The sequence below is a fragment of the Ranitomeya variabilis genome, chromosome 5, assembly GCF_051348905.1.
Source record: "Ranitomeya variabilis isolate aRanVar5 chromosome 5, aRanVar5.hap1, whole genome shotgun sequence".
Lineage (NCBI taxonomy): Eukaryota > Metazoa > Chordata > Amphibia > Anura > Dendrobatidae > Ranitomeya > Ranitomeya variabilis.
The window spans coordinates 50,487,897-50,509,801 of NC_135236.1; the positions used below are offsets into that span (position 1 = coordinate 50,487,897).

General features: G+C 44.5%; 1 protein-coding gene across 2 annotated transcripts in view; it reads right to left on the reverse strand.

The window, feature by feature from the left end:
* RGL3 (ral guanine nucleotide dissociation stimulator like 3) overlaps positions 1-17,199 on the reverse strand; it is a 61,900-nt gene extending 44,701 nt beyond the window's left edge. Inside the window, exons 1-2 of one of the 2 annotated variants that reach the window (XM_077261918.1) lie at positions 17,018-17,199; positions 7,672-7,794 (exon numbers count right to left, since the gene is read on the reverse strand). In XM_077261918.1, coding sequence (XP_077118033.1) covers positions 7,672-7,788 — 117 coding nt within the window. In that variant the 5' untranslated portion in view covers positions 7,789-7,794; positions 17,018-17,199. Of the gene's footprint in view, positions 1-982; positions 1,593-7,671; positions 7,795-17,017 lie in introns of those variants that run through there. The other variant, XM_077261919.1, reaches the window with a different exon arrangement.
* Between the last annotated feature and the right edge of the window lie 4,706 nt (positions 17,200-21,905).

Genomic DNA, 21,905 nt, shown 5'->3' on the forward strand with positions numbered 1-21,905 from the left:
AAACACAAGCCCTTGCACAGCTCCATCAAGCGAAAAATGAAAAATTTACGCGTCTCAGAAATTGGCAACAAAAAAATATTTTGGAGGAAAAAGTGAAGCACAAAAATGGTTTTTAAGGGGTTAAGAAGACTCGTTCATCACTGTATATTGTCACCTATAGCACAATGCAAGCTGCCGTTCATTATTACATGGGGGCGGTTGGTCTCCTCTCAGGAACCTTATTTTTCTATCATCCAGAGAGACCAGGCACATCTTGATTTAATGTGTATCATTGTAATTCCCCGTCTCTCCTGCGGAAGCGCTGCAGGGAATCTGAGCATTTACTGTCAGCTTCCCTCACAGCTGACCCATGAGAATGTCTTCAGCAGGACAATCTGTGATCATCGTATTATCGAGGAACCTTTCTAGCAAAAAGAGACTGTTGTAAACTGAAAATTCCTCTGAGAAGGAGGCACCATGTTCCTCGTAACTCGGGAATTGTTCCTGTGTCCAAATTGATGAAACTTCATGAAAGTAGCATATCGGTCATGGATTAGGTTCTGATTGAAAATAGTAATCACTGTGGCTGGCTGATCAGATCCAGACCCTCAAATATCTGATATTGGTGGTCTACCCTAAGAATAGGACATCAATATTAAAGAACTAAAATACCCCTATAAAGCAGATTTACAAGATTAACTCTTTAGGTGTATCATGTCTCTGCCCCTATGTACAATGCACTTATCTTATGACAAGTGCACTTTGAAGAACATCCTCCTTTCCTTAAAAATTTCCTCACGCAAAGGGCTTGGACCCTGGATTCAGGAGGACTAAGGTAGATAGTAGACGAGCCTTCTTCTACTTCATCCGTGATCCTGGGGAAGGGTTGGACCCTGATGGTTTGCCCATCCAGGGGTTACACCACCATTCTTTCCTCCAGGGTCTAAGCTATCTCTGAAGGCCACTGACTATTCATACACAATGCCCAAGTGATCAAACGTACCATAGTGATCTCTTTGCCCATGGCACGGGAGGGCTTCGTCTCACGGGGTTCCTCTTCATCCGACATTTGGGATCTCAATGTCTATTTTCAGACAGCATGTCACAACGAAAGGATCAACGTATATGAAGAAGATAGGACCACCTGCCCCGGCGAAGCCATCCTGATAACTCGGGAAAGAGATGGGGGCAGAAGGGTGAAGTTAAAAGCGAGACCACTAAAATTGTATTACAGATGGGAATTTTTGGCAAATCCCAAAGGTATATTCCTTCGTAAACTCCTTCGAGATGCCACCACCCATAAATCTGGATCACTCCAAAATGAAGATATCCATCCCTCGGATATCCATATCTCCAAGCTGTCTATATCCTGCGACTTCTGACAATAAGTGGGTCCTCCATGTGTCACTTGCTTACTGTCTTCTCTTTCTCGTTGACTTTTCCTTGCCTTGTTTGTTCTTTCTTGTTTCTTCTCACTTCTCTTCCGTCATCCAGATAGCTCCAACCTTGGCAATGTCTCCAGCAGAAACTTTTCTCCAGGACTTTTCTCCTGCCTACCGTCCTTGGTTTCCCCTGTCTCTCCTTCCTTCTCTGTGGTCAGCCTTGTGTGTTGTGGAAAGTTTCTTTCTTTTGAAATCCTCAGACTGATATCATCAAGGGATTAAATCCCTGCCCTCCAGAGAAAGAGGGAAGGGAGGAGAGTGGGGAGGAGAGACCTGGGAAGTTGGGAGGAGGGAGGAGAAGAGAACATAGGGGTAGGAGATAAGAGACAGAGGAAAAGAGGGATCAGAGACAATGCTGAGGGATCCTGAGAGTGGAGCAACATTTGGGCAGGAGGACATAAGCAGGAGGGTATAGGAAGACACAGGACACCTGAGCAAGAGGGAGAAAAGGAGGACGGTGCTGCTCCAAGATCTCAAAGTTCACTACAAGGTTACAGACGTCTTGAGAAATAGTTAACTCAGTAGGCTAAGGAGACTTAGTGGGGGGAGGGGGAATGAAGACGCTCATAATACCCTATTGTGTGTGCGTATTATATATTACTCCGGTGTACAAGAGCCTAAAAAGCCTAAAAAGTCTGCGAATCATGGGCACTAATATAAAAACATTTACTTATCTATATAAAAATGCCGTTAATCCAGAAAGTCTGCATTTATCTGAGTGTCTCGAAATGTTAATGCAGTGAAACTCCTTTAATTCAGCATCCATAAGGTCTGCATATTATATTCCACATATATACAGTAACAGAAAAAAATACGTTCCTTTATTCTGGTATCCGATAGTCCAGAAACTCCGGGTCTTGTATCTGAGCATATAGAAGTTACAAACATGGACCTCGTGCACTGGGCGCAGTCATGGGGAACAGAAAAGGGTCTTCACCAAACTGTTCCTACAAAGATGGAGGCTACAATTGTCCACAATGTCTTGTTCTGAATCATTAAGATTTCCCTGAACTGGATCTAAGATGCCGAGGCCACCCCCTTATAACAGCCCAGAGTATTATCCTCCCCACCATCGGTACAGGGGGCACAATGCAGTCAGGGGGTAACGTTCTCCAGGAATCACCAAACCCAGACTCCTTCAACAGACACCGGATAGAGAGGTGTGATCCATCACTGCACAGAACACGTCTCCTCCAGACATCAGTGGTGGCGGCTTTACACCACTCTATCCCACCCTCGGCATTGCGCTTGGTGATGTAAGGCTGCATGCAGCTGCTCAGTTATGAAACTCCTGGTGGGGGTGCAGGGTTTGTGCTGATGTTAATACCAGAGAAGGTCTGGACTCTGCAGTTATGGGGTCAACAGAGCGTTGGTGACTTTTCTGCTCTCTGCTACTCAGCCCTCGGCCTCACACTCCATAACGTTACGGGGTCTCCACTTTGTGGCTGAGTTGCTGCCATTTCTTCAACTTCTCACTAATGCGACTCACAGGTGATGGAGGAAGATTAGGAGGAAGAACGTCATGGACGAACTTGTTACCCCGGTGGCCAATATTACAGGACTGCGCTGGTATCAGTGAGCTCTGCACCACCGACCGTTCTGTCACATGTTATAAAGGCAGACAGCATGGTGGGGGACCGGAGCGTATACACGGGGCGTGACAGGTCAGATGTTATACACTGGGGGTGAGGGACCGGAGCGTATACACTGGGCGTGACAGGTCAGATGTTATACACTGGGGGTGAGGGACCGGAGCGTATACACTGGGCGTGACAGGTCAGATGTTATACAGTGGGGGTGAGGGACCGGAGCGTATACACTGGGCGTGACAGGTCAGATGTTATACACTGGGGGTGAGGGACCGGAGCGTATACACTGGGCGTGACAGGTCAGATGTTATACACTGGGGGTGAGGGACCGGAGCGTATACACTGGGCGTGACAGGTCAGATGTTATACACTGGGGGTGAGGGACCGGATGTTTTACATCGGGGGGCAACGGTTCAGATGTTATACACTGGGAGGTGAGGAGCTGGATGTTATACAATTGGGGGGAAGGAGATGGGGCCGGATGTTATACACGGTGGGGTGAGGGTACGGATGTTATACATAGGGGGTGAGGAGCCGGATGTTATACATCGGGGGGGAGTGATGGGGCCGGATGTTATACAACTGGGGGGAAGGAGATGGGGCCGGATGTTATGCACGGGGGGGGGGGGGTGTGAGGGTACGGATGTTATACCTAGGGGGGTGAGGAGCCGGATGTTATACACCGGGAGGGGGGGGGGGGGGCGGATGTAATACACGGGGGATAAGGGTCAAACCGGGGGCAATGGGATTAAATGAGAGCCCCGGAATCAACATTTTGTCTAAATATATGTATATATATATTATATATTCAGTATTCAACAATCCAGAAAATGTGCATATTATATATATTAGCATAGAAATTCCTAATATTTATATACCATAAAAGTATTTTAATCCAACGTCCAATAGACCATAAGTTCTGATACCCCAGCACAGAACTGTGAAGAGAATGTTTCTGTGAGGGGTTGTCTCGTTATAAAAAAAAGTTTAAAAAAAAGAACCTGGCTCAGTAATCAGTTGATTGCTGCAGATCTGGGATCACAGTTATACCCGACCATGCATTACCCTGCAGCGGCCACTACAGGGCAAATGTAGTATTACACCGTGTCCATTCAAATCATTTATTGACCATGTATTACAAGGACAGAGCGAATGCTGCACAGTCCTATAACACGATGATCGCCTGTCATGTCCGTGTGCCCTAATAGTTCATAAAGATGGGCTGTCATTGTGACAAACCCTGAAAACGCTTTCACAGTGTTCCAAATCCTTCTCAGCCAATCAAAACCACCAAGAGGACTAAAAGGGGACTACACTGAAGTACGTGCAATCTCTAGTTCCCTCAATCGGAGGATCAAGAAATTAATTGATGTAGGTACCTATACGCATATGGACCACCACCACCACCACCAAAGACAACCTCATCTCACCAAATCCCCTTAAAGAGGACATACCACCTCGTCCTGCCGGCCTGTGACTGATGACACCTGAATTCTGCCTTATTTTAGATATACACATAAAGCTCATCTTAGTTGTTGCCAAAACATAAAAATTCAAAGCAAAACCAAAGTCTCTCTGTGATCAGTAAATGTTCTGCACAGATCACAGAGGCCGGACGGGAAAGAGCGGTAAGAAGAGGTTCAGCGACGACTCCGGGTTTACATTATTCTCTCTCCATTTTTGTCTTATGTTTGAGTTCCTTCAGACACATGATATACAAAGAAGATGAAAATGGATTAATGAATGAAAGTCTGTGGCTCACTGTTAGTGTTTCTACCTCCTGTAGACAAGGTTCTAGGTTTCAGTCCCATCAGATTCATTATATAAGAAGAAGCTGAAAATTCTTTAAATTAATTAATGAAAGTCCATGGCTCACTATTAGTGTTTCTGCCTTCTGTAGACAAGGTTCTAGAGTTGAATACTATCAGAGACCTGATATACGAAGAAGATTAAAATTACATTAATGAAAGTTTGTGTCTCACTGTTAGTGTTTCTACCACCAGTAGACAAGGTTCTAGGTTTAAGCCCCGTCAGAGACCTCATATACGAAAAAGCTGAAAATTATTGAAATTAGTTAAAGTTCATGGCTCACTGTTAGTGTTTCTGCCTCCTGTAGACAAGGTTTTACATTTGACTCCCATCAAAGACCTGATAAACAGAGAAGCTGAAAATGAAATTAAAGTCTGTGGCTCACTGTTAGTGTTTCTGCTTCATGTAGACAAGGTTCCTCCGAGACTGAGTCCCATGAGATACCTTATATATAGTATGAAGGCGCTGGAAATTAAATTAATTTAAAAAAGTATGTGGCTCACTGTTAGTATTTCTGCCTCATGTAGACAAGGTTCCTCCGAGATTGAGTCCCATGAGATACCTGATATATAGTATGAAGAAGCTGGAAATTAAATTAATTAACGTAAGTATGTGGCTCACTGTTAGTGTTTCTGCCTCATGTAGACAAGGTTCCTCCGAGTTTGAGTCCCATGAGATACCTGATATATAGTATGAAGAAGCTGGAAATTAAATTAATTAACGTAAGTATGTGGCTCACTGTTAGTGTTTCTGCCTCATGTAGACAAGGTTCCTCCGAGATTGAGTCCCATGAGATACCTGATATATAGTATGAAGAAGCTGGAAATTAAATTAATTAACGTAAGTATGTGGCTCACTGTTAGTGTTTCTGCCTCAAGTAGATGTTTCTGACTTTACTTTTAAGTCAAATCACAGACCTGATGTACAAATAAACTGAAAATTAAATTAATTAATGAAAGTAGGTGGCTCACTGTTAGTGTTTCTGCCTTCTGTAGTCAAGGTTCTAGGTTTGAGTCCCATCAGATATTTGAAAATAAATAATCTAGAGAAGCATCACCCCAAGCACTGCTATAACTTTAGGTAGGCCCCTCCAGGGGGCGGAATGCAATAGTGCTCTGTGTTGTATATCTCTTTTTTTTTTTTAAAGAGAATCTACAGAGGAAACACAAATGCGTTGCCAATCCTGCTCTGGGGTATTGTTACTGGTGAGTACAGAGTTTTACATATTATACACACATCTAGTAGGAACACTCAGGATATGTGCACACGTTCAGGTTTTTTCGCGTTTTTTTCGCGATAAAAACGCTATAAAAACTCATTAAAAACGCATACATTATTCATCCTATCATTTAGAATGCATTCTGCATGTTTTGTACACATGGTGCATTTTTTTTCCGCGAAGAAAACGCATCGCGGTAAAAAAAAAGCAGCATGTTCATTAATTTTGCGGATTTTCCGCGTTTTTCCCGCAATTCTATGCATTTGGAAAAAAACGCACAAAAAACGTGTCAAAACGCATGAAAAAAATGCGAAAAAAATGCATGAGGTTTTCTGGCAGAAATGTCTGGTTTTTGTCAGGAAAATTTCTGCAAGAAATCCTGACGTGAGCACATACCCTCTTAGGGGCACCAAGAACCCCCTTTGTCAGGTAGGGCGAATAACTTGTGCAGGAGAAACCAGTAGCCCATTGTTTTACTCTCTCCATATCTAGATTAAATATTTGGACAAGTGCCTCCATGGCTGCTAGGTCTCAAGAACCATGACTGACCATGGTTTGATTGTTTTCCACACCTAAAAAAATCTGCAGTTACTTTACTCTTTTCTCAGAGAAGGGAAAAATTGAATCCCACCTGAGCTTGTGGCTTACTGGTAGAAAGTGCAGCTTTAGACTAAGAGATGTTTCACTTTCCATAGGAAAGACCAAGACTTGGACACCGAGCTATGTCTGAAAAGGTGTCTTGTACATCACAGATGTCACAAGGAACTGACCACCCTCAGGATGAGCCAACATGACCAATCTCAATACAATTGTTGACCTGTTAAAACGTCATTTCAACCCACCTAATGGTTGTGATACTTGGCCACAAGATTCCGTAACATCTTGGACTGGTTGGGACAATGGGATGTTTGCCATGTTAGGGTTGCATTTAGGGAAGAATGAGGGCAATACAAAGGAAACATGAGTACTTTTTGGAATCCTGGGGAAACCTTACTCAGGGAGACCATTAATTATAATTCTTCACAGTAGAGGGGAGGTAACAGTTTACAGGCACACAGCTATGACACAGTTCTGAGCTGGAGTTGATCACAGGGGTTTTAGTCAAGCTTGTTTTTATCACACAAAATCACTTCTCTTCATGCAATGCTACATCAACAAATCTCTTTACAGATAACGTCTCTTCACAGATAACTTCTCTTCACACAGTGTCTTAACCTAAGCAAAACTGTACCTTTATCATGCATTGTGGTGGGGGAGGGGGAATAAGTCTGGTGCTGTAGCTCTCTCACTTCTATCTTTATGTAATAAAGATGCTTATGGCTGTCCTGACTGCTTCTATGATCACAGCAATGTCTTCCCAGGAAGAACTGGTCTTTACAGCTTGTCTGATTTCAGTCTGATAGGAGACTCTCTAGCACACACCTTACTCTTGGATGTCCAGGACACAATAACAACTTTCCTAGTACCACCTGGGGCTGAGCTAACGACTCCCTGTCTGCTATAAACATGTGAACCCCTATAGTTGCTGGATGATTCTAAATCAACAGCGCAGCTTCTACCTGTCACATACGCTGTCAATAATTGTGACTTTAGGAGGAATACAACTTACATTACAGATAAACTCGAGACTCACCTTGTATCTGGAAGTTTTATCATCATTGGCGAGGCAGCGATACGCTTGTAAGACGATCCCCCAACTCATGTCAAGGTCCAGAGACAGACTGCTGCGTGAGCCAGGATCACCAAACATTTTGATCTTGTAGAAAAGAGAGCATTTCAAACTTAAGAGGCTGCAGTGCGTGTAACTTCTTATGATGGGGTAGAGGAAGCTACTTGGGCGTCATTTGATGGGAACATGTCACCCAAATCTTGGTAATGGTTGTCTTAAAACTCAACATTTTAAAGCACATAAAACGTAAAAATGTCGTTGGGTCTACTTATAACATGCTGGACTTAATAATCTTCAGTCTATGAGGTTCTTGATTTGGACAAGAATCAACTTTTTTTTTATCATCTTCATCTTTCTATCATGTCCATGATAAAGGTGTATCATTAATGCCGGAGCGTCTATTTCCTAGTTGTATGGACACGTTATCAAACGTCGAGCACCTTTTTGAGGTAACACATTTGCCCTGCCTGTTTTATCACAGGAGCGTTTCTGCCACATCACCAGTCCTGTGAGCTTATCATAAATCAAGTTAGTAACATATAAGCTCAGCGGCTGCCAGAGCTCCTACATGACCGACTTGATATATAATGAGTTCAGATGGATGGAGACCTGACAGAAACACTTACATCCTGTGATAAAACAGGAAGGAAAATGTGTTACCTCAGAAATCAGCAGCTGCAAGCCCCTGCTGTTTCATCTGCATACTAACTCATCATAAGTAATGTATGCTATTTTCTCTGGCCATTTTGTGTATACCATATTATGTATATTCAATGCCATTTTATGGCAAAAAATATTATACACATATGGTATACTATATACAGTGCCTTTAAAAAAAGTATTCATACCCAGTGAAGTTTTGCACATTTTTTTCACGTCAGAGCCACAACATTAAAAGTATTTTTTGGGGATTTTATGTGATACCAACACAAAGAAGTAGCAAGTATGTGTGAAGTGTAAAGGAAATGATACCAGGTTTTCTAAATATTTTAAAAATATAAATCTGAAAATTGTGACGTGCATTTACATTCAATCGCCTGTAGTCTGAAAACCCTAAATAAATTCCTGAATGACCTATTGCTTTCAGAAGTCACATAATTAGTAAATTGAGTCGACCTGTGTGTAATTTATTCTCAGAATAACTACAGCTGTTCTGTGAAGGCCTCAGAGGTGTGTTTGAGAACATTAGGGATCAAACAGCATCATGAAACCCAAGAAACCCACCAGACAGGTCAGGGATAAAGTTGTGGAGAAGAGTAAAGCAGGGTTAGTTAACAAAAAAAGCCCAAGCTCTGAACATCTCACGGAGCACTGTTCAATCCATTATCCAAACATGGAAGGAGTATAGCACAACAGCAAACCTACCAAGACATGGCCGTCCACCTAAATCGACATCCCAAGCAAGGAGAGCAGTAATTAGAAAAGCAGACAATAGCTCTATGGTCACTCTGGAAAAGCTGCAGAGATTCACAGGTCAGTTGGGAAAATCTGCCCACAGGACAACTATAATGAAGTCCAAAAGAATCTGAGGCACCAGGAAAAAAAATCACATTGGGATTGAGCATATGGCAGTCGTTACAAATGAGCTACAAGAATCAAACGTTTTCACCATGATAGGCCTTTTTCAAGCCAAAAATCACAAGTGTACAAAAAGTCTGCCGTAATAAAACATTATGTTTTATCCCAATGAGAAGTTTTTTTCTCCTGGTGCTTCGAATTCTGGACTTTTAACCTGTTTTGGAACTTGTGGGGGGTCAATCTGAGCCTGTACGGATTGGCCTTTGGTGTGTGAGAAACATCCACCGGACACAGGACAACCTATAGTCGTGTACTCCACAAATCTGGCAAAAAGAAAGACATTTTTGAAAGCAAGCCATAAGAAGTCCCGTTTGCGGTTTACAAAAGTCCATGTAGGGGACACAGCAAGCATGTGGAATAAGGTGCTTTAGTCAGATGAGTCCAAAGTACAACAATTTAGGCTAACTGTAATACGCTATATGTAGCGGAAAACTAACACTGCACATTACCCTGAAAACACCATCCCCACCGTCAAACATGTTGGTAACATCATCATGCTATGGAGAGGCTTTTCTTCAGCGGGGATAGGGAAACTGGTCAGGGATGATGGGAAGATGGATAAAGCTAAATACAGGGCGATAATGGAGGAAAAGTTGTTAGAATCTTCAAAAGACTTGAGACTGTGGAATAGGTTCACCTTCCACCAGGACAATGACCCTAAACATCCTGCTAGTGCTACAATGGATGGTTTAGATCAACAAATGATCTGTGTGTGAATGGCCCAGACTTAAATTGACAAGACTTGAAAATTGCTGATCACAGACGCCTCCATTCAATCTCGCTGAGCGACAGCGAATGTGCAAAAAAGAAGGGGCACAAATGTCACCTCTAGATGTGCAAAGCTGGTAGAGACAGTCCCCAAAAGACAGCAGCAGTAATTGAATTTAGAAAACCGTGTATAATTTCCTTTACACGTCACAAATACTTGCTACTTTGTGTTGGTATATCACATAAAATCCAAATAAAATCCATTTAGGTTTGTGGGTGTAATATTAAAAAAATGTGGAAAATATCACTGGGTGTGAATACTTTTTCAAGGCACTCTAAATACACAAATACGCAATGACATTTATATGGACGGGGCTTGCTTCTCGAACTTCCCAGATCGAAGTGTTTCCTGCCTTGTTTGAAGACGTAGTAGTAAAGCCTTCATTATAGGAATATTTGACTCTGTAGTACGTATAGGAAACATTTAGCGAGACATACACTTGGAAGGATCACACCCACAGCGTTCTACGATTTAGGGAAAATTTTGATTTGTGATTGTCACATTTTTGTACAAACAAAATTAATTTTGTCACAGTAACATAGGATTTTTTTTTGCAACAATAGATATACATTTTGTTTGGCATCCCGATGTATGCCTACAACCAAGAAGTGGGCCCCTAACGTTTTTTTGTTTGATGGTGGTTGGTTAGGAGCTTCAAGATGGCCCAAACCTATCCATCGTTCTAGTAAATGGTGAGGGCTCAGAGGAAGATAACGGTTCCCTGAAAAATGCCCACAGGGAAATTGCCCACAGGAAAATTGCCCACATGAAAAATGCCCACAGGAAAATTGCCCACACAGAAAATTGCCCACATGAAAAATTGCCCACACGGAAAATTGCCCACTTGGAAAATTCCCCACACGGAAAATTGCCCACATGGAAAATTCCCCACACGGAAAATTGCCCACATGGAAAATTGCCAATTGCAGTATCACAAAGTTTCTGATCTATGATATTTGAGGTGAAAGGTGAGGATGTTCACATGATGTGTGATCAACTTGTGATTTACAGCTGACCTAGTGCAAAACTGCAAGCATGCTGAAGATCTGTGGTTTGCAGCAGTCTGTCATTCTCAGCAATAGATAGATCTAGTCTGCTCTCATCTCTCACTGATTCTGCCTTACTCCTCCCACCAGCCAAGAGCAGCAGCACATGCAGAACCAGCAGCAGTATGATCCAGAGGAGCCATCACTGCTATCAGTACCCACAAAAGAATCACTGTATTATCTGTGGAGTTACATGGGACTGCAGGTCAGATCTAATACATTTTCACCTCAGTGGGTGCCCACCAAAACCAGGGTGCTGCTGGCTGAGATAGATGGTCCTGGAAGCCCAGAAGGCACCGCAGAAAGGTGAGATTCTGTCAGAATCTGTCAGAGGAGCGGAAGTGCCATAGCAGCTCCGCTCTCCCATTGACTTCAGTGGCGGTGAATCTGGGGCCTGCACTTCCTTCCCTGTCCACTTATGACTACCAAGAGTAAGAGTGAACAGACCCTACCTAGTTATGTATCATACACATATACTGCAGGTGCAGGCAGGCATAGGATGGAAGGAAATGCAGAGTGGATTGGAATAAGGGTATGTGCACACGTAGAATGCTCCTCTGTGGATTTTTCCTGCGGATTTATTGCGGATTTACTGCGGAATTACCTGCGGAGCAGGTGTAAAACCGCTGCGGATTCCGCACAAAGAATTGACATGCTGCAGAATGTAAACCGCTGCATTTCCGCGCGTTTTTTTCCACAGCATGTGCATTGTACAATACATTGTACTGTAAACGCATGGGAAACCGCTGCGGACCCGCAGCTTCGGAAACGCTGAGGATCCGCAGCAAAATCCGCAACGTGTGACCATAGCCTAAGGGTCTCTAGGCCCAGACACACCACAATGAGAGTGGAATTATTGTTAGCACAGTGGAATGACAACTCCTAAGAACAGAATCCGTCCTCTGGGACTAGGGATGAGTGAACCGAACCTGGAGAACCTGGAGACGTAAACTGGGCCCAGAGACCTTTGTTGAAATCCATTCTGCATTTTCTTTGCTGCCTGTGTTGTGCTGTATTGTATTTCAATGGAGCCCATGGAAGTCAACGACCATCACCCGGCAGCTAATTATTTGCAGGTGTGCAATGATTGTTTAATAAACTTAAGTTATTGTTGTTATTAGAACTCCTTAATAAACTGTTCTTAATAAACTTGTGGGTAGTTTTCTGTGTGGGCAATTTTTGCCAACATTCTTCAGTGCTACAGAGCATCTCACCTATAATTCTATACTATTCTCTGTTCGGCAGAGCATCTCATGTATACCTGCATACTATCCCCCTGTCCTGCAGAGCATTTAACCTATATCTCTTTGCTAGTCTCTGTCCTGCAGAGCATCTCACCTATAATTCTATATTACTCTTCTGCCCTGCAGAGCATCTCATGTATACATGCATACTATCCCCCTGTCCTGCAGAGCATTTAACCTATAATTCAGCCTGTGGGCAATTTTCTGTGGGCATTCTTCACCTTGCACCTCAAATATCATGGATCTGAAACTTTGTGATGATGCAATTGGCAATTTTCCATGTGGGCAAATTTCTGTGTGGGCAATTTTCCTGTGGGCATTTTTCCTGTGGGCATTTTTCATGTGGGCAATTTTCCTGTGGGCAATTTTCCTGTGGGCATTTTTCTGGTCACCGAAGATAACATATCATAAAAATCTGATCTTTTATGTAGCAACAGCCACATTTGTACAAAAGCAGGGTTGTCCATGGGAGCATCTCTGGGGTGCATCTAAGGTAAAAAGGTGTCCATGGGGAGCATTTAAGGTTACAAGGTGCCTATGAAGAGTATCTGAGGTTACAGAATCCATATGGAAGCATCTAAGTTATAAGATATCTATGAGAACATCTACGTTTACAGGGAGCGTATGTGAGCACCTAAGGATATGGTTACAGGGTGCCTATGGGAGTACCTAAGATTCCAGGGTGCCTATGGAAGCACCTAAGGATAAGGTTACAGGGTGCCTATGGGAGCACCTAAGGTTACTGTGTGCCTATGGGAGCACCTAAGGTTACTGGGTGCCTATGGAAACATCTAAAGTTACAGGGTTCATATGGGAGCACCTAAGGTTACTGGGTGCCTATGGGAGCACCTAAGGTTTCTGGGTGCCTATGGGAGCATGTAAGGTTACAGAGTGCCCATGGGAGCAAATAAGGTTACAGCCTATGAGAGCACCTAAGGCAAAATAATGTCTATGAGATTATCTAAGTTTTCAAGGTGCCTATGTGAACATCTAAAACTACAGAGTGCCTTTGGGAGCACCTAAGGTATAGAGTGCCTATGGGAGCACCTAAGGTTACAGGGTGCCTATGGGAGCACCTAAGGTTACAGGGTGCCTATGGGAGCATATAAGGTTACAGGGTGCCTATGGGAGAACCTAAGGCAAAAGAATGTCTATGAGATTATCTAAGTTTTCAAGGTGCCTATGTGAACATCTAAAACTACAGTGTGCCTTTGGGAGCACATGAGGTTACAGGGTGCCTATGGGAGCAGCTAAGGTTACAAGATGCCCATGGAAGCATTTAAAGTTACAGAGTGCCTATTGGAGCAGCTACAGTTAAAGGATGCCTACGGGGACTATTTCAGGTTTTAGGGTGCCTATAGGTGCACCTAAAATTATTGGATGCCTAGGAGAGCACCTAAGGATACAGAGTGTCTAAGGGAGCGCCTAAGGTTATAGGTTGTCTATGGGAGCATTTAAGGTACATATGGGAGCACTTAAGGTTACAGGGCTCCTATAGGAACCCCTACGGTTACAGGATGTCTATGGGAACATCTAAGATTACAGGATACTTTTGGGGAGCCTTAAGGTAACAGCGTGCCTATAGGGAACCTCTAAGGTTACAGAGTGCCTATTGCAGCATCTACTGCAGGGGCCCTATGGAAGCACTGAAGGATACAGGGTGCCTATGGGAACATCTAAAGTTACAGGATGCCTACGGGAGTAATTAAGGTTGTAGGGTGCCTACAGGAACATCTAAGGATACAGGATGCCTATGGAAATTATTTAAGGCTGTATGCTGCCTATAGCAAGCATTTAAGTTTAAGGAGTGCCTATTGGAGCACCTAGGCTTATAGGATGCCTATGCAAGCACCTAAAAATACAGAGTGTCTTCAGGAGCACCTAAGGTTACAGGGTGTATATGGGAACATCTAAGGTAACAGGGTGCCTATGGGAATAACTAAGGTTACAGGGTGCCTATGGGAACATCTAAGGATACAGGGTGCCTATAGGAACATTTAACGTTACAGGGTGCCTATACAGAGCCTCTAAGCTTACTGGGTGCCTATGGGAACATCTAAGATTACAGGGTGCCTATGGGAACATCTAAGATTACAGGGTGCCTATGGGAACATCTAAGGTTACAGGATGCATATGGGAACATGTAAGATTACCGGGTACCTCCTACTAGTACCTTCTACTACAGATCCTCTCTTCCTTTGGTGTCAATGACCTCGCCCTATCCTGGATCTCCTCATACCTCACCAACCGCACATTTAGTGTTTCCTACTCCCATACTACCTCTTCATCTCGCCCCCTCTCTGTTGGTGTCCCTCAAGGCTCTGTCCTAGGACCTCTTCTCTTCTCAATCTATATCCTTGGCCTGGGACAACTCATAAAGTCCTATGGCTTCCAGTACCTTCTATATGCTGATTACACTCAGATCTACCTCTCTGGCCCAGATGTCACCTCTCTGCTCTCTAGAATCCCAGAGTGTCTTATCAGCCATATCCTCCTTCTTCTCCTCTCACTTCCTCAAACTCAACGTGGACAAATCTGAACTCGTCATCATCTTTCCTCCATCTCACAGATCTTCCCTACCTGATCTATCTGTCACATTGAATGAATTCACACTTTCACCCGTCCCGGTAATCCGCTGCCTCGGAGTAACCCTTGACTCTGCCCTGTCCTTCAAACCGCACATCCAAGCTCTCGCCACCTCCTGTCGCCTCCAGCTCAAAACTATTTCCAGAATCCGTAGTTTCATCAACCCTCACTCTACCAAAATGCTTGTGCATGCCCTAATCATCTCCCGCCTCGACTACTGCAACATCCTCCTTTGTGGCCTACCTTCTAACACTGTCGCACCTCTCCAGTCCATTCTTAACTCTGCTGCCCGACTAATTCATCTCTATCGTCGCTACTCCTCCGCTTCCCCTCTTTGCAAATCTCTTCACTGGGTCCCAATTTCCCAGCGTATCTATTATAAACTACAAACACTGACCTACAAAGCCATCCATAACCTTTCTCCTCCATATAGTTGCAAACTAATCTCTCAATATCTTGCCTCACGTAATCTCCGGTCCTCCCAAGACCTCCTTCTCTCCTCCACACTTATTCGCTCCTCACCCAATTGCCTCCAAGACTTCTCCCGAATATCCCCCATCCTCTGGAATTCTGTGCCCCAACACGTCCGGTTATCCACCACATTTGGATCCTTCAAAAGAACCCTGAAAACTCACCTCTTCAAAGAAGCTTACAGCCTGTAATGACGACATGGTCACCTCAACACCATCGGAGTTACTGCAACCCTCAACCTATTGTCTCCTTCCCCATAATCCTGTAGAATGTAAGCCCGCAAGGGCAGGGTCCTCGCCCCTCTGTACCAGTCTGTCATTGTTAGGTTGCTTACTGTAAGTGATATTTGTATTTTGATGTAACCCCTTCTCATGTACAGCACCATGGAATTAATAGTGCTATATAAATAAATAATAATACCTATGGAAATATCTAAGGTTACAGCATGTCGATCTCCGCAAGGAGAAATGATACTTCTTGGATAAGGGTACCTATGGGAACATCTAACGTTACAGGGTACCTATGGGAACATCTAAGGTTACAGGGTGCCTATGGGAACATCTAAGGTTACAGGGTGCCTATGGGAACATCTAAGGTTACAGGGTGCCTATGGGAACATCTAAGGTTACAGGGTGCCTATGGGAACATCTAAGGTTGCTGGGTGCCTATGGGAACATCTAAGGATGCTGGGTGCCTATGGGAACATGTAAGGTTACAGGGTGCCTATGGGAACATCTAAGGTTACAGGGTGCCTATGGGAACATCTAAGGTTACAGGGTGCCTATGGGAACATCTAAGGTTACAGGGTGCCTATGGGAACATCTAAGGTTACAGGGTGCCTATGGGAACATCTAAGGTTACAGGGTGCCTATGGGAACATCTAAGGTTACAGGGTGCCTATGGGAACATCTAAGGTTACAGGGTGCCTATGGGAACATCTAAGGTTACAGGGTGCCTATGGGAACATCTAAGGTTACAGGGTGCCTATGGGAACATGTAAGGTTACTGGGTGCCTATGGGAACATCTAAGGTTACAGGGTGCCTATGGGAACATGTAAGGTTACAGGGTGCCTATGGGAACATCTAAGGTTGCTGGGTGCCTATGGGAACATCTAAGGATGCTGGGTGCCTATGGGAACATGTAAGGTTACAGGGTGCCTATGGGAACATGTAAGGTTACAGGGTGCCTATGGCAACATGTAAGGTTACAGGGTGCCTATGGCAACATCTAAGGTTACAGGGTGCCTATGGGAACATCTAAGGTTACAGGGTGCCTATGGGAACATCTAAGGTTACAGGGTGCCTATGGGAACATCTAAGGTTACAGGGTGCCTATGGGAACATCTAAGGTTACAGGGTGCCTATGGGAACATCTAAGGTTACAGGGTGCCTATGGGAACATCTAAGGTTACAGGGTGCCTATGGGAACATCTAAGGTTACAGGGTGCCTATGGGAACATGTAAGGTTACTGGGTGCCTATAACGAGCATCGAACGTTGCATATCCATGCAGGGTATAAATATAGGCATCAACAGACACAGAAGTCTCTGTACCTTACAAAACAAAATAATGCAAATGTAATATAACCCTGCATATAATACATACTCTTTCCTCACCTCATAACTTCAATTCCCAAAATCACCCGCCAGAATTAGAAAAGTTTGCAAGGAAGTTAATAAAAATCCATGACAAGGGTGGGAACAGACGGCAACGTGTCCCCCACTCTTACACCCCACAGAGACGCAGCTGTGTGAGCCAGTGTATGGAAGGAAATATAGATGATGTCCCCGTTACCTTTGATCCCTGTTTTTTACTTGTCTCACTTTTTCTCTCCCCCTTCCTCCCTCTATCCCACTAGCTGGAAGCCGTCCTCCTACATCCTGCTCCCCCTCCTCTGAATATTGCAGACTCAGGAGAGGGTGGTGTGGTGGGGCGGAATGTCACTTCCTCTGACCCCTCTCTTGCATTTTCCCAGACCACAAAAACAATGCCAGATTTTTGTTGTTTTCAAAAGCTCAGATTTCATGAATCCACAGAACGGAAACTAACAAAATGAAAAAAATACTGATTTACATTAAAATTTTCTGTCTCTGGATTATTTAATAGATCACTAAAGTAATAAGAGGATCATGAGCCGGGTTACTGTAATAAGAGGTTACAGAGGTAATAAGAGGATCAGGAGCCGGGTTACTGTAATAAGAGGTTACAGGATAATAAGAGGATCAGGAGCCGGGTTACTGTAATAAGAGGTTACAGAGGTAATAAGAGGATCAGGAGCCGGGTTACTGTAATAAGAGGTTACAGGGGTAATAAGTGGATCAGGAGCCGGGTTACTGTAATAAGAGGTTACAGGGTAATAAGAGGATCAGGAGCCGGGTTACTGTAATAAGAGGTTACAGGGTAATAAGAGGATCAGGAACCGGGTTACTGTAATAAGAGGTTACGGGGTAATAAGAGGATCAGGAGCCGGGTTACTGTAATAAGAGGTTACAGGGTAATAAGAGGATCAGGAGCCGGGTTACTGTAATAAGAGGTTACAGGGGTAATAAGAGGATGAGGAGCCGGGTTACTGTAATAAGAGGTTACAGGGGTAATAAGAGGATCAGGAGCCGGGTTACTGTAATAAGAGGTTACAGGGTAATAAGAGGATCAGGAGCTGGGTTACTGTAATAAGAGGTTACAGGGTAATAAGAGGATCAGGAGCCGGTTACTGTAATAAGAGGTTACAGGGGTAATAAGAGGATCAGGAGCCGGGTTACTGTAATAAGAGGTTACAGGGTAATAAGAGGATCAGGAGCCGGGTTACTGTAATAAGAGGTTACAGGGTAATAAGAGGATCAGGAGCCGGGTTACTGTAATAAGAGGTTACAGGGTAATAAGAGGATCAGGAGCCCGGTTACTGTAATAAGAGGTTACAGGGGTAATAAGAGGATCAGGAGCCTGTTACTGTAATAAGAGGTTACAGGGGTAATAAGAGGATCAGGAGCCGGTTACTGTAATAAGAGGCTACATGGTAATAAGAGGATCAGGAGCCGGGTTACTGTAATAAGAGGTTACAGGGTAATAAGAGGATCAGGAGCCGGTTACTGTAATAAGAGGTTACAGGGGTAATAAGAGGATCAGGAGCCGGTTACTGTAATAAGAGGTTACAGGGGTAATAAGAGGATCAGGAGCCACCTCATGCCCTCTCCTGCTCCCACCTGCTAACACTTTCTCTGCTCCTTCTCACTGCTGGTGATATCTCTCCAAATCCTGGTCCTCCTCACCACATTCCCACAGTCATTTCTACCTCCCATCCATGCTCTATCACAAACTTCCGTAACCTCTCTAACCTTATACCCATTCACCCAGCCCCCGCTTCCCCAGTCCCACTAACAGGAGCTCTGTGGAACGCTCGCTCTGTCTGCAACAAGCTTTCCTACATCCATGATCTTTTTGTTACTACCAAACTTTCATTCCTCGCCATCACCGAATCCTGGCTCACCCCTTCTGACACAGCCTCCCTTGCTGCACCCTCTTATGGTGGCTTCCACCTTTCTCACACACCCCGCCCCAGCAGCAAACATGGCGGAGGAGTTGGTTTTCTCCTGTCAGATAACTGCTCCTTCACCCAATCCCACTGCCACCCTCTGTTACCCTCCCTTCCTTTGAGGTGCACTCTATGCGCATCTACTCCCCCTCCAACCTCCAACTGGCTGTCATTTACCGCCCCCCAGGACCAGCCACCACATTCTTTGACCACTTCACCACCTGGCTACTTCATTTCCTTTCCACGGACATCCCCACTATCATCATGGGCGACTTCAACATCCCCATTGACACTTCCCTCTCAGCTGCCACTAAACTTCTATCTCTCACTTCCTCCTTAGGCCTCACTCAATGGTCTTCTGCAGCCACTCACAAAGATGGTCACACACTGGACCTCATCTTCACCCGCTTCTGCTCCCTTTCTAACCTCTCTAACTCACCTCTTCCTCTCTCTGACCACAACCTTCTCACATTCTCTTCCCTCTCCACTCCATGTCTACAATCCCCACCCCACAAACTTTCACACCCTCGCAGAAATCTTAAACATCTTGACCTACATTCATTCTCTGAATCCCTCCTCCCTCTCACAGACATAAGTTCCTTACACAATGCGGATGACGCTGTCGCTCTATATAACACCACAATAGCTGTAGCTTTGGAATCTGCTGCCCCACTTACACATACCAAAGCTCACAAAATCAACAGACAACCCTGGCACACCAGCCTGACCAAAGAACTGAGGCAAGCTTCCAGGGCTGCTGAGCGCAGATGGAAAAGATCCCACTCCAACGAGCACTTCATCGCATTCAAACAGTCCCTCACTACTTTCAAGACCACACTCGCCACAGCTAAACAAACCTACTTCTCATCTCTCATATCCTCCCTGTCTCACAACCCTAAACAGTTATTCAACACCTTCAATTCTCTTCTCCGTCCCCCAGCACCTCCTCCCTCCCCACTTATCTCAGATGAAGACTTTGCCTCATTTTTCAAGCAGAAGATTGATAACATCAGAGACAGTTTTGGTCAACAACCCCCAGAGCCCTTCCTCCCGACTTCCCAGCCCTCCACCTCCAAAACCAACTTCTCCACCATTACAGAAGATCAACTCTGATCTCTCCTTCAAACCACATATCCAAGCCCTTTCCACTTCCTGCCGACTTCAACTGAAAAATATTTCATGAATCTGTACATTCCTCAACCAAGAATCTGCAAAAACCCTAGTCCATGCCCTCATCATCTCTCGCCTTGACTACTGCAACCTCCTGCTCTGTGGCCTCCCCTCTAACACTCTCGTACCCCTCCAATCTATTCTAAACTCTGCTGCCCGACTAATCCACCTGTCCCCCCGCTATTCCCCGGCCTCTCCCTTCTGTCAATCCCTTCACTGGCTCCCCATTACCCAGAGACTCCACTACAAAACCCTAACCATGACGTACAAAGCCATCCACAGCCTGTCTCCTCCATACATCTGTGACCTCGTCTCCCGGTACTTACCTACACGCAACCTCCGATCCTCACAAGATCTCCTTCTCTTCTCCCCTCTTATCTCCTCTTCCCACAATCGCATACAAGATTTCTTCCGCGTATCACCCCTACTCTGGAACCCTCTACCACAACACATCAGACTCTCGCCTACCATCGAAACCTTCAAAAAGAGCCTGAAGACCTACCTCTTCCGACAAGCCTACAACCTGCAGTAACCACCGATCGACCAAAGCGCTGCATGATCAGCTCTACCCTCGCCTACTGTATCCTCACCAAGCCCTTGTAGATTGTGAGCCCTCGCGGGCAGGGTCCTCTCTCCTCCTGTACCAGTTATGACTTGTATTGTTAAAGATTATTGTACTTGTTTTTATTATGTATACCCCTCCTCACATGTAAAGCGCCATGGAATAAATGGCGCTATAACAATAAATAATAATAATAATAATAATAAGAGGTTACAGGGTAATAAGAGGTTCAGGAGCCGGGTTACTGTAATAAGAGGTTACAGGGTAATAGGAGGATCAGGAGCCAGGTTACTGTAATAAGAGGTTACAGGGTAATAGGAGGATCAGGAGCCGGGTTACTGTAATAAGAGGTTACAGGTAATAAGAGGATCAGGAGCCGGGTTACTGTAATAAGAGCTTACAGGGTAATAAGAGGATCAGGAGCCGGGTTACTGTAATAAGAGGTTACAGGGGTAATAAGAGGATCAGGAGCCGGGTTACTGTAATAAGAGGTTACAGGGTAATAAGAGGATCAGGAGTCAGGTTACTGTAATAAGAGGTTACAGGGTAATAAGAGGATCAGGAGTCGGGTTACTATAATAATAGGTTACAGGGTAATAAGAGGATCAGGAGCCGGTTACTGTAATAAGAGGTTACAGGGTAATAAGAGGATCAGGAGCCGGGTTACTGTAATAAGAGGATACAGGGTAATAAGAGGATCAGGAGCCGGGTTACTGTAATAAGAGGTTACAGGGGTAATAAGAGGATCAGGAGCCGGGTTACTGTAATAAGAGGTTACAGGGTAATAAGAGGATCAGGAGCCGGGTTACTGTAATAAGAGGTTACAGGGTAATAAGAGGATCAGGAGCCGGGTTACTGTAATAAGAGGATACAGGGTAATAAGAGGATCAGGAGCCGGGTTACTGTAATAAGAGGTTACAGGGGTAATAAGAGGATCAGGAGCCGGGTTACTGTAATAACAGGTTACAGGGGTAATAAGAGGATCAGGAGCCGGGTTACTGTAATAAGAGGTTACAGGGTAATAAGAGGATCAGGATCTGGGTTACTGTAATAAGAGGTTACAGGGTAATAAGAGGATCAGGAGCCTGGGTTACTGTAATAAGAGGTTACAGGGGTAATAAGAGGATGAGGAGCCGGGTTACTGTAATAAGAGGTTACAGGGTAATAAGAGGATCAGGAGCCGGGTTACTGTAATAAGAGGTTACAGGGGTAATAAGGGGATCAGGAGCCGGGTTACTGTAAT